The 13,253-nt window shown below is 42.3% G+C and overlaps 1 protein-coding gene across 2 annotated transcripts in view; it reads right to left on the bottom strand.

The window, feature by feature from the left end:
- Positions 1-392: 392 nt before the first annotated feature.
- The window catches only part of SLC15A2 (solute carrier family 15 member 2), a 36,110-nt gene continuing 23,249 nt past the window's right edge, over positions 393-13,253 (bottom strand). The window contains exons 14-22 of one of the 2 annotated variants that reach the window (XM_010713884.3): positions 13,116-13,197; positions 11,174-11,299; positions 10,211-10,375; positions 7,664-7,710; positions 6,364-6,474; positions 4,779-4,875; positions 2,240-2,386; positions 1,481-1,585; positions 393-663 (exon numbers count right to left, since the gene is read on the bottom strand). In XM_010713884.3, the coding sequence (XP_010712186.1) occupies positions 487-663; positions 1,481-1,585; positions 2,240-2,386; positions 4,779-4,875; positions 6,364-6,474; positions 7,664-7,710; positions 10,211-10,375; positions 11,174-11,299; positions 13,116-13,197 (1,057 nt within the window). In that variant the 3' untranslated portion in view covers positions 393-486. Of the gene's footprint in view, positions 664-1,480; positions 1,586-2,239; positions 2,387-4,778; positions 4,876-6,363; positions 6,475-7,663; positions 7,711-10,210; positions 10,376-11,173; positions 11,300-13,115; positions 13,198-13,253 lie in introns of those variants that run through there. The other variant, XR_002116798.2, reaches the window with a different exon arrangement.

Raw genomic sequence — 13,253 nt, 5'->3', positions numbered from 1 at the left:
GGAAAGCATTCCTTGCTAAGAAAGAAGGGCAGGTTCTAAATTCCATTGTCTTCACTTATATGGGCATTCAATACTATAGGACTTTTTCCAGGGAATTTTGCTCAGATTTCAGGATCCCCTACTGTTTTTTAGAGGGCTACTTTGTCCCATTTAGATGGCAGCTACATTCTGAGTAATAAAGACCACAGTACTATAAAATAACATTGTCTCCATTCTTCTTTCACCCTACCATCTACTGAGTTAAAAAATTAAAAAAAAAAAATTAATAAAAGAGAGGAAGAGAAATAGAGAGAAAGAGCAAGAAAGAGTGAGAAGGAGAGAGAGAAAGGAAAAGAGGAAAACAAAGAAAGAAGGGAAACAAAGAAAGAAGGGAAACAAAGAAAGAAGGGAAACAAAGAAAGAAGGGAAACAAAGAAAGAAGGGAAACAAAGAAAGAAAGAAAGAAAGAAAGAAAGAAAGAAAGAAAGATCCCCAACCCATAATGTGTTAGAGCTTTGTTTTCTGAGTAACGAGACTAATCATGTTTCCTCTATTTGTGGTCTCTCTCTTCTCTTCCTTTTCTTCTAGGTCCTCTGGATCCACACTGACATAGAAATATCCCATGATGGAGAAAATAATGCACACAGCAAAGAGTAGAACAGTGAACAAGACAAATTCAGCCCACTAGGAAAGAGAAAAAGAAATAAAACAGCAAGTCAGGGAACACCAGTCTCCCAGCCCAAAGGATTTCTCTGCATGTCCAAGTGCTTTTCAAAGTGCTGGATGAAAGTTTCGAGCACCTAAGGTTTCTCACAAGATAGAAACTTTCTCATCCTGTTTTCTGGTAAATCATGTATATGTAATGTAGTTATGTAAATATGAATGTGTGTGATATACCTCAAAACAAGTCAGTTTCCGTGGGCTAGTTTCACTAAACCTCTTCTTACAAATCTGCCCTGACTAGCACATACCTGCCTGGGCTTTTTGCTCACAAGATGCCTTTGAGACAGGCAGTTTGCTGTGAGCCAGAAACAAGCCCCAGTTCACATCTTCACGTCATCATCCCAGAAACTTGGCAGCTTGGAAGAAACAACCTCTGCACCACAACCTCCCCATGCAGAGCCCAGTATCACAGGGATGCAATAGGCAGCTGTCCCTGACAGAATCAGGCAAGCTGCTTTTGGTATGCAGCAGCAACACATGGCTGCCATTGTGTCCAGGCTCCAGGTCCAAATAAAGTCTGCTAGCCTAGAGCTGAGTTCCAGCACTATTAGCACAGCACAGGACACAGTATTACTTACTGCCATTGAAAGGCACAGGAAAGACCACTGCTCCAGAGGGCAATGCTGAGGGCTACGCAGAGCCCTGGCTGGGAGACAGCTGGGGCATGTTGGAGCCTGGGGCTGGATAGAAAAACTCTGCCTCCAGGGTACAGTCATCCAGAAATACCATCCAGGGCCTGTTCTAAAGCATTAGCTCTGTTTTACAAGCAGAACCATACCTGCGCCATAGGTGCAGCCTGGGCAACAACAAGCACGAGGGTATTCCCAACAGCCACTGTGAGCAGCCAGCCTGCTTGCAGCACTGACTTCATGCTGGCTGGAGACTGAAAAGGGAAGAAGAGTCTGGTCAGTGGCTGTCATGCTGTGCCCACATCCCTCTACCTAGCCTAGGAGAAAATGGTGGAATTTTTTGTGTGTCTTCTTTGCAATTAAGTCCTACAGCTGCATACAAGGAGGTTTCAAAACAAGTCATTCTAGAGTACACATGAAGAAGGAAGTAATGGTTGCTGTTGCAGATGTGGATTCTGATCACTCCCAACCCAGATCATCTAAGACTGTAAGATCAGGAAGACTAGAGACCCATGTAAAAAGCTCTGAAGCTTGAAGCCTGGTGCCATGCGTCTGCACATCTTTGGAAAATACTGGATCTTGATGTTAAGCTTCCTGCCAATCTCAAATCATCCATATCTCACAACAGATTGTCCCGTGGATTAATGCCTCACATTAATAAATATCTGCAGTTTACTCCAAAGATAAATTTGAGTAGCTTCAGCTTTTTGATCTTGCAATATCTCAGTCCTCTCCACTCACAAAACTTCTCCCCAGACAACCTAATGTACCACAATCAAATTCTCATAAACGCTTAGACCCCTTCAGTCTCTCATTTTAAAGCAGGTTCCAAGCCTCATGCAACCTTGGCAGATGTGGGAATAAATCCTGAAGTCTAATTGTAAGCCCCTTATCTTTAAGTGGAGTACCTGAGAATAGGAGAAGGCCAGACCCGTAATGGAGAACATCACTTCTCCAGCAGATATTAATAAGTACTGTGGTAATTGCCAAGCCATATGGACATTGTTGGCTTTGATGTCTTCTGACTTCCATGTCTGAACTGCACCTCCAGACACCTAGCAGGAAAATAAAGGAACATTGATTAGCTGCTGAAAGATCAGATCCTTCCTAGAACGGACTACAACAGAGAATTAAAATGAAGCTTAAAGCAAAGACAGAAGCAAAGCTCTGACCTGGAAGTGAAACAGTGGGTCTGATCTCTGCCACATCCAAGCCTGCTGGAAGTAGGCTGACTCCTACTGCACAACATGGAAATATCCCAGCTATCTCTTGTGCCACATGATCTTCAAGATTTATTGCAAAATGGCAAGCTGCCTTCTTCCTTGGGGTTAGGAAAAGTCTGTGTGGTACTTTTACAGAGCCTGTCACCTGCTGCTGACACCAGAGCCAGAATGGGCAAGAGGATAAATGCTCACTCCCTCCACATGACCACTATTTGCATTTCATCAGTGCTGTATAACTCCCTAGCTATAGCATCAACACCCAAACATAACCAGTTCAGGAATTCTAAGAGTAGCAAAAACTTCTCCACATCAGGCATATTGAGACAGTTACAGTGTCTGTATTCCTAATTCCTTTTGTTTGCTTTTCTAGGTGTAATTAATACAGCCTCTGATGTGCAGAGAAGCAGAGAGAGATTTGAGTAGCAGCCAGGCAATCATTAGGCTAAAATGCCTTCAGGCAGGAAACCTAGTGTTTAAGGAGAGTACATGGGAAAATACAAGGGATGTTTATGAGATGTACTTAATCACCATGCAGGGAGGCAAATCAAGAGAGTGTAATTTAGGAGGCTAAAAGGGGTGAGAGGAGAGCTGCGCACTGCTCTTTTGCCCAAAGGAAATGTCACAAGTACTACACTACAACTGCACACTGAAGAAGGCTGGGAAGGCAGTATTTCCATGATTTAAGTATTACAGTTCAGCTATATTAGCAGCCTAATATATTGCTTTCTTGGTTCTTCTATACAGCACTCTCAACTGAGTAGGAGGGCATGGTCCAAATCACTGCAATAATTAAAAATTATCTTGGCCTGGAGCAAACTAACTCTCTGCAGAAGGATGAAAGCAAGGGCAAGAGATGGAAAAACAGAGGGTCAGAAAGATTAAAGGACTGCAAAGGGCCATAGGGTCTGAGGCACAGAGCCACCCCTAAGCATCCACAGAGGCAGCAGGGGCTTTGAGATGGGACCATAAAATGGTGTCCTTGCCCACACCCATTTGGAATGCATCTACCTCTACTGGCCCTGACTCGGCTGTGTTACTCGAGGCTTGGTGATAATATTCTTAGTCTCTTATTCTCTTTGCAACTGCTCTACTCAGCTTCTCATTCAGGGAAAGAGATGAGCAGCCATGGAAGTAGGGACTGGCCAACATCGTTTCAAGTGTGCATGCATTTTGTGTACACAAATCTCCACACTCAAAGATGGCAGCATCTGCCTGTTCTCTTCAGGACAGTACATCCCATTCCAGCTACAGGAGGAAAAAATGTAAAAAAAAAAAAACAAGTGTTTTGCTGCTATGCTTTTCCCCTCTACGTATTTGGATTCCACAGACATGAACAGCTCCCATTAGTTGCCCAACAGGGAGATGTTCCTGCCAGGGAATAGCTGACAGCACTTTGCTCTGCTCATCACAACACAGTAGTCAAAGCCCCAAAGGGCAGCTCAGCAGCGTGTCCTGTCAGACCTGGTTTGTAAGCGTGCCTGTGCAGTGGAAAGGTTAAAATGGGCACTAAGATGGTTACACTGATCTCCGTGGCTCCTGCCAGCTGGACCAGAGTCAGAGAAGTGCCTCTAAGAAGCTGGCAGGCAAGCAAAGGATTCCACCCTCTTTGGTTCACACCTCTGGGTTGTTTGGAAAAGCATGCCTTGACTTTACACTAGTCTCCAAATGAGCTGTACAGAGAGTGAGAGGAGGAAAAGGAGATGCATAACCTCATCCACTTCTCAAGACTTTGCTCCTCTTCTTCCTGTGCAAAATCCACATGCCTTGAAAGATCAACCTTCAGGTCAGTAAGTAAAACATGAGGGTGTAGCAGACTGTTTTTGCAGAGTTTCTCAGGTGTGAGATTTTACCAGGTACTGTACTTATAGAGGTCACAGGCAGCATTAGCTCTTGGCAACGTGCTGGGTCAATGTTAACCGAACAAGGATGGTGTGAAACCAGCATAAACTGCTGGTCACTTGATTCTCTAAGGAGGATTTCCATCAGGCAAAAGACATTGCTTCTTGTTTAACTGGTAAGACTTGACAAGATCACAATGTAAGGTGGAATGACCACCCACCCCCTTTGCTTTTATAGTTGCCAGAATCTTTTACTGGATGGCCTTCAAATGGTTATTGCCTCAGTCTCACAAAGTAGAGAAAGCAAGAGAGTCACCAATGTACGAGGAAAAACACTGCCAGAGACTAGAGCAGAACGAGCTCGTTACCAACACAGAATCACTTACATTAGTTATCACAACAGTGTACGATGCACCAAAGTCAAGCAGCCCTAGGTCCAGGGTGAATTCCCCAGTTTCAGTTATGCATTTTCCATTATCATATCTAGATACAAGGATGAAGTACAGCATTTTCTGGTTAGTCTCAGACAAAGAGCACAGAGTAGAGCTATCAAAAAATGCCCCTACAATGGACAAGAGAGGATGTATAATGTAAAGCTGCAGTCAGGTTTATGTCAGAGGATTGCTAGACTTCTTGCCATCTCTTCCTTCCAGAAACACTTAGGCACTGACTAGAGTTCACCCAATGACCCAGGCTATTGCTAATGTTTTGAAATGCTGATTCTTCCAAGCAATCCCAAAAATTTCCAGCAAAAAGAGAACTAATTTCTCTCTCTCTTTTTTTTTCTTTTTTTCCCCAGCTTTATTTTTCTTCCAAAATTTTATTCACTCCTTCTAGGAACTGCGGGCCAGGCAAGTTAGCCAAGCTCAGGGAGCCTTCAGGATATCAGAGGTACACTCCCACAGGCCATAGTGTTTCCTTTCAATAGAGCAAATTAGCCTTCTTATTTGTTCTTATGATTTTGGATGTCCAAGATGGCACAGAGGATCAGCAGCATTGCCACAGAGGTTGATGCATCCATCTAAACTGCAGCAATAAGTACCTTGGATGGAGCTTCTGCAGAGAAAAGCCATGAGGCTTTTGAAACATTGCAGAGGCCAGAAACGTCTTACATGAGCCAAGTCTAGTGCTGCCAAACCAAGGCCATATGGAGCCGCTGTCTATCGGCCCAGCCTACAAGACCAAGGGATGTTACTAGATGTTCCCAGCCCACATGATGTCATCAGCTCACATACCAACACTTTGTCACGTGAAATATGAATTGTTCCTTCTCTGAGAGCATCCTAACACTAAGAGCTTGGGCCTGAGAGAATATCAAAATAGAGCAGGTGCCACATGGCAGAGAGGCTTTTCCATCTTCGACTTTATTCTGCTGATAGATGCACAGATGGCCTCTCAATAACTTCTCATAATTCTTTCCTCCAGCCCCACACACAGTGTAACTGCTCAGAGAAAGTTAACTTCTGTACATGGACTTCTTCAAAAAGATTTTGGGTTCCTGATATTCTATTTACCTAGCTCTAAGAAAACTCAAATCATTACCTGAATTAGAATGTCATTACACTCACGTCATAGGAATAATGCTTCCAAGCAATAATGTTTCCCTGATTATGTTATCTTACCAAAGCAACAACTGCTACAGGAAGGGAGCTATTCCAGACACAGTTAAGAACTTGAATCTATTCAGCAACACATTACACACAGAGAAACTGATCCACTATCCTTTGGCTTGGACGCTTTGCAAAATAAATGCATGGTTCTTCTGTACACACACAAGTGGCCTGGAGTAACTGCTCTGCACGGAGCTGATTATTCTGCTTTTTTTTTTTTTTTAAACAAACATCTGCCACACAAATGCCAAGAGCATAGCAATTAAGTTTCTGCTATTTGCATGAAAAAAAAAAAAAGAAGCCCCATAGTGCTCAAGGAAGGGCTTCAGCGAGGACCTTCAGCACAGCAAGGGAAACTTACGTGTCCCTCTCTACCAGCGAGTACCCAGAAACACCATAGTTTCTCTGAACAGATATGAACTGTTTGCTGTCAATGGTGAGGTTGACATCTTGGCTCAAACCGTTAATGAATCTGCAAAGAAAACATATTATTAGGCTGTCAGACAGAGCAGGAAAAGTATAATATGAATCACTTAAAAGAAGTGCACTCTCTCCCAAAGCATTCTGTCACTCCATAAGGTTATGACAGTTTCTCCTGCAAGCTACCAAAGTATCAGCCTGACTCAATGCCTAGGTTTTCAATATAAGACTAGTTTTCCTACTGCTGTGTAATTTTACTCTCTTATCGTCTCTCCTGTGCAAAGAGACCTCTTATTTGAGTGTATGTGAGAATGAACTTACCAACGATCTCTTCTCAGACACATTCATAGATTCTTTTATACCTGTTCAAGAGGACAGAACCCCACCCCCAGGAAACTATAAAGGTGTGTGTCCTGATGAGCATGTGCACTGTGCTGCCATACTTTCCAAGGAGTTTCTAATTGCAAGAAAGAGTTTTCTAGAGAGATATTTTCATCATAAACAAACTTTCATGGGAAAGCAGAGGTTTGGGGCTGTTAGTGAGACCAAACATATGATCTATGATTTTAAGAATTTTGGTTTTCAGTTGTTAACATAGAAGGGAGCCCTAAAGATAGTTATGTGCTTAACAAAAGTAACTTTAGAGGAAAAAAAACAAAAACATTCTCCTAGTTAAACCTCAGAAATTTTTTAAAGGAAAGGTCAAAAAATGCTAACAGAAAAATGAAAGAGTTTCTGACAGGAGGTATTAATCAAGTCTCCTAGGTGGTGTTCAGTCAGCAGAAAACTTCACAGGCACAGGGCTATGAAGATATTGCTCTCATTTTATCTGATTAGTTTGCATTTGTACAGGAGGTTGGACAAGATAAGCGAGTCATCAAGGGTTGCAGAGGACAAATGACAACAGCTCCTTTCCAGATTGCATCTTCCCTTTCCTTCCCAAAATGCCAGGCCATGGTGAGATCATCCTTCCAAAGGAGATCTTTTATGCTGCCATCTCAGCCCAGACAGTCCTCGGCAGTAGATGGCAATACAGTTCAGTTCTGCACAGCAGGAGTGCGAGGTGAGTGTCTGCAGCTGACACCTGAATCTTTTCTTGCAGGATGAGCACGGGCTAGATTCTAATCCAAGAACATCTGGGCTACATTACTTACAGTTTGAATTAGACAAAAGCAGTTTCTCTCAGCCCACCACCTTTGACTCCTAAAAAAAAAAAGAAAAAGAAGAAGAACCATTCTTACCTAACTGCTGCCAAACCATTTTCTGGCTTTGTTTCCAGGTCTGTAATCTAAAGTGGGAGGAAAAAAAAAGAAGAAAATCACATATATGAATTAATACTGCCTCATAAACAATATGTAATACTAGTGTCTGTGGAATGATGTGTTGCAAAGCCAGTGGGACTGACTGGTATCTCTCTAAAGCTTTGCATCAGGCTACAGAAGTGAAGTCCCAGTACAATGAAACCAATGGCAAAATTCCAAAGATTTTACATGAGATCATACATTTTTTCTAAAACAGGCTACAGAATTTCAACTAAGGCTTCTACTAAGGCTTGTAACACTCTCTAATAAAATGATTTGTCTTGATCTGGAGCTAGCAAGAGAGCACTATCCACATTAGCCTCTTTCAATGATTAGTTACAATTAAACATGAGCACCATGCTCCTATAAAAACCAGCAAATAGCCTAACTTCCAGAGCTGGATTCTTGGCTTATTCATCATCTCCTGAGAGCCTAAAGCCAACAGGGAATGTTAGGTTGCAATTCTGATCATCATCTACAGCTTATAATTTTCCTGACCCTTAGAGAGAAAAATATCACACAGGGCAGGCAGAGAGCAGGAGACACCAGGATGCACTGAGTGTTTTATGGTCACAGTCTCTGCAGGCTCATCCTTGAAATTGCAGCGTGGTTGGGTACACTGGGGACTGACAGATCTCCTTAAGATCACAGCTGGAGCATCAATTGGATAGTTAAGATATACCTGCTTGAGAAGGGTTCACTCGGTGCACAATGCTGAGAATAAAGACAATACATACACAGCCCCTGCCCTGAAGATTGTATTTCACACAAAAAGAGTACAGTCAGTTTTGTATCTGGTTGAAATCCATGATTGTATCCACACAGCCCTTTCTCTGTGCTTTCTTTGTGATGTAAAACCCTGCTCTTCTAAGACTAAGGATCTAGAACTACAGCATCCCTATAAAAAAGGCCATTGCACTTCAGTGCAATATGCTGCTCCACAAATAATATATGCCCTAAGTAACAAATAGCCACAGTGAATAACAAATTTCAGAGCAATAAATAATAAACAACAACACTGTTTCTTTCAGCGGGAGGCACATGGGGATTAACACACTAGCTCGCTGCAGGCAAACTGACAAATTATTACTCGCGTTCAGCAAAGATCCCTAGAGCTCTCAAATTCATTTCCTGCCCACTCAACCACCCACAAAGGAGAAGAAACCAATTTCAGACTGGCTTCTTCCAGGAAAACATGAGCAAAAGGCCAAACCCACCTTGGGGTTGAGGGAAGCTGGGACTACTCCAGGATAAGCTTTACAACACAACAGTGACGCCACTGCTGTCCTCATCTTGCAGTGCTGCAAAGTGTCATTTACTAAACTGCCTTCCACACCTCCCCTATCGTCAGCTGACAATGACAGCTCAACAGCATCAGCCAACAACACAGAGCAGAAATCTGCCCATGCCGAGGGTAGGCATTAATTCAAACACAGGTTAGATAGCTGGGGCAGCACAGAGAGCTATAGAAGCTCAGAGATTACTTTGCTTCAGTCTGTCTCAGGCTTTCTTTCCATGGAGATCACTGTATGAATATCAATTTCTAAGGGAAACAGCACACCATCATCAGGGTTTCAGGGAAACTTAGGAACATTGAGTGAAAATGAGCCCCAAGTTCCAAAACATTAAAAAAAGAAGAAAAAAAAAACCTGCCTCAAGAAAAAAATAAATTCTTAAAACTCCTCATTTTTAAAACCAGTTACATAATTTCTACTATATAATATTGAATGCTTATGCAGTGACAACGCTGCAAGGTAGAAGGATGAGAAATCGCAAAGAAAATAAGCACTTTAGCATAAGGACAAATTCTAATGCCATTCACACATACATACACAACTACCACAATGCAGAATGACACCATTCATTTTAAGAGTGCTTCTTGGGATACAGCTGCACACAAAAGATATCAGAATCTAGCCCTAAATACCCCATGTATGTCTCTATAATTATTGCAGCAATACACAAAAGTCCAAACACAGACAGCTCTGCTGCAGAGCTGGAAATGAACTTAATCATTTATTCTGTTCAGCAAAACAAATGGGTCTTCTGTGCATTTTCACTAAACACTTATAATAACTGCACCACGAATCATTCCTCTGATGCTTTTACTCCATGCCCAGCCCTAGAGCCTCTTTAACATCTTTGCTTTATAGAACCATCTTTTGGGGAAAATCTCGGGCTCTTTATTCCTCAGCTTTTGCAAGCTCTGCTGCCCAGTAGGCACGCTGCTGCTGTCCCACTACAGCATTCACTGGATTAAAGTGTTCCCAGCATCTCTCAGATGCCATAATGCCTCTATTAATCAACCAGCAGAAATGTGTACAGACCCAGTTCTGCTAGCTAAGAAGTCAGGCTTGGAGCATCTGAGAGCAATCAGACAAACATCACAACTGTGCAAATGAATTAATAAGCCTATTACCCCATTACCCATTGTATCATCACAGCCATTAAATTAATACTGTATTTACACTTCACTCCCACACTCACTAAATGACTTGATAGGCTTCCTTCCGCCTCAAAAACAATTAAACTGTACACTGATTTTTCCTTCACGGTGTAGTTAAAAGCAAGAGACGATCCTTGATGTTGCAGGATGAAGTGAAGGCTCTGTTGCTCTCCATTCAGTATTAAATGTGAGTACTCATCTGGGTTCTGTGAATAAAACAAACTTAGTTATTTGCTTTTTTTCTACATGATAAAGGATCTTGCTCTTCCCACCAAGTGCAACCCTACCACTCCTTCATGGAATTCTGTAAAAAGTGGTTAACATCAAAGCTGGTAAAACGCTTTCCTTCTGCATCAAAAGACCTACATCAACCTATAGGCTTCAGGCTGGTCAAGTCAGAGCTTGGAGCAGTTTCTCCTGCAAGATGTAACCCAAACACCAGAGAACCTTCTGCACATGTAGCTACCCTTTCCCTGGCCCCAGTCTGCCGCAATGGGACTCCATCTACAATGTGGCAGGCAGCTGGTGGCCAATGGACTGCCATTCTGGCTCCCAAATAGGCTGACCTGAAGTAATCTGGAAGCTGAACTGGGAAACAAATTGCAGTGCCCATAACCAGCTTTGTATCTTCCCATTTTTCTTCTCCTTTGCAGGTAAATACTTTTCATATGCCATTCAGAGCCCAACAGCAATGCTTAGTTAGTATTTTAGCACTGAGAGATGCCAGCTGAATGCCTCATACTGGGACATTTATTCTTTATCCCTAATTCTAGGACAATATCATCAGACATTCCTCCCTTTGTCAAGGAAGTGCTTCCCCAAATCTTCCACTTCTATCTGGTTGGAGATGGCATGCTCCATCTCTAAAGCCATTCCCATGCACTTCTAAGAGGCTGGAGAACAAGTCATGGCATTTGTGGTCTTTATTGGAAAGTGCCAGAAAAATGCCCACCCTTTTTCAATGGGATGCAGGTCAAGCCTTCCATCCCCACATGTGTACTTACCTGGAAAGCCTCCACTGGCTGCTGAAATAGGTTTTGGTCTTGGATTGTCACTTGAACTGGGTTCTTTGCCAAATTCAGGACCTGAATTAAACTTTCTTTTGGGACAAGTTGAGGCATATCGGTTTCCTAATTAAAATAAAAGGCTTTAAGTGCCATCCATATGCTTTATTAGCACTTTAATAACTTCATTTTTAGTCATAATAGTCTTCCTCTCTGTAATGACTCTTTTCCATCCCTTCCTCATCAGAAGTTGCGCTCAGCGAAAACTGAACATAAATCTTATTTGGGGGGAGGGGGAGGGGGGAATCTCCTCATAGTTCAATAGCCAACCTACCAACCTTCCCAAAGACTGCCCCATGTATCACTGAATGTACAGGCTGCATAGCTGCCGAGCAGGTAGAACAACATCCCTGCTTTCACTATGCAGCTCACAAGTGCCATATCAGAAAGGAAAGAATTCTGTGACCAGAATAATTATTTTTCCAGACTGCTCAGCCAGAAGCTAAGTTTTGAAAATCTCAGTCCAGCTCCATGACTGTAATTGGTGCTTTTGCATCACTTGACACCCTGCTTCCCAAGCACAGATCTCACTTCCTGTTTTCTAAGAAAGGGAAAACAATGCCTGCAGTACAGAGGAAGCTCATTCTGTCAGGAATCATTTCCTAGAAAAAGAACTTCAATCAACATCATTCTGCTATCTGCAATCTAAAGCTATTAATTACCTTTTTTTCCTCACATTCTTTTAATAAGTAGTTGCCAAGAATACTTCAGAACTATTATTTTTTTCCATTTTATCCTGCAATTTGGGAATGGCAGACAGGGTAGTTTGAACCTAGCTTGGAGGAGAGACGCTGTCAGAAAAGACAAGGTATCACTGTCTTCCATGAACCCATAGCTGCTCTGGACCAACAGGCCCTATATGAGTACCCAGCAAATCTCATTACTGCAACTTTTCATTTGCACTGCCCAAGGTGGGCTGCCATGCGCTGCTCTTTGCTAGAGCTTTTAATATCTTTCAGGGTAAAATTCCCATGCAGAGACAGGAAGAGCCTCTAACTCACTGTGTCCCTACCCTTAACAGCTACCCACAGCCAGAGCAGGCTTTCAGTGCCCAGAGAGCGCTGCTGTGGCTGACAACAAGAGCAATTTTTCACTCATGAAAAAAGATCAGAAAGCGGAGCTGAACACACAGTCTCTTTTCAGTAGGAGATCTGTCAATGGATTCACCTGAAGAACTTGCATGTGTTAATCCAGGGCTGTGTGCTAGCCACTCTGTAACAGAACACTTTAAGTATACATGGAAGCTTTAAAAATTAATCCTACAGTATCTTCCTTAAGCCAAAGGTCGGCCAAAGTTTGCACAAAGCTGGGCACGTGCCAGAAACAAATGGTAAAAATCTACGGGGGCTAACACTGAATTTACAAGAGATTTGCTGGCATCCTGTCTGGGGATGCATGGCCATCTCTGATGTCTGTGATTGTAGAAGTGGCTGCATTCACTTCCATCAATAGAAAATGAATCTGTTGCGTAAAGAACAGATCCCCAGCCTGAAGTAGGAAAGGAATGAAATAAATAAATAAACAGTAAAATACAGAAAATCTACAGCAAGAAATAGAAGAGAACAGACTATATTTTGGGAATTAATCATTCGCATTAACCAGGTGTCTGCCAATCACTGATGATAAAAACCTAGAAGACAGATCAATACAGATGACAGGCATAGCAAAACTACAAAGACCAAAAAAGAGAGAGAGTCACAGAAAGAGACAGGTAGACAGAAAGTAAGAATTTAGCAACTGGATCGGCATGCTTAATTATAAAGAACTCCTTGAAGATGACTATAAAGGAACAAAATTAGTAAAAAGATTATTCAACAGACATTAATAAAAACATATCAGGGAAAGCCAAATATTTCTGAGGAATCGCTTGTGCTATACTTACATTTATTTTGACTTCTACAATGGCTGCTAGTCCGAATGCCATCCCTGCAAGGATCATACCTGTTGCCATTTTCCTAATAGGTCTATGGAGCAGATGAAAGAGGTACCATTGAGAAAAGAAAGTAATTTAAAATATAGA

This window comes from Meleagris gallopavo, chromosome 7 (genome assembly GCF_000146605.3).
Source record: "Meleagris gallopavo isolate NT-WF06-2002-E0010 breed Aviagen turkey brand Nicholas breeding stock chromosome 7, Turkey_5.1, whole genome shotgun sequence".
NCBI lineage: Eukaryota > Metazoa > Chordata > Aves > Galliformes > Phasianidae > Meleagris > Meleagris gallopavo.
Note: the sequence above shows the minus strand (reverse complement) of the source record. Positions and strands in the feature narration are given on the sequence as shown.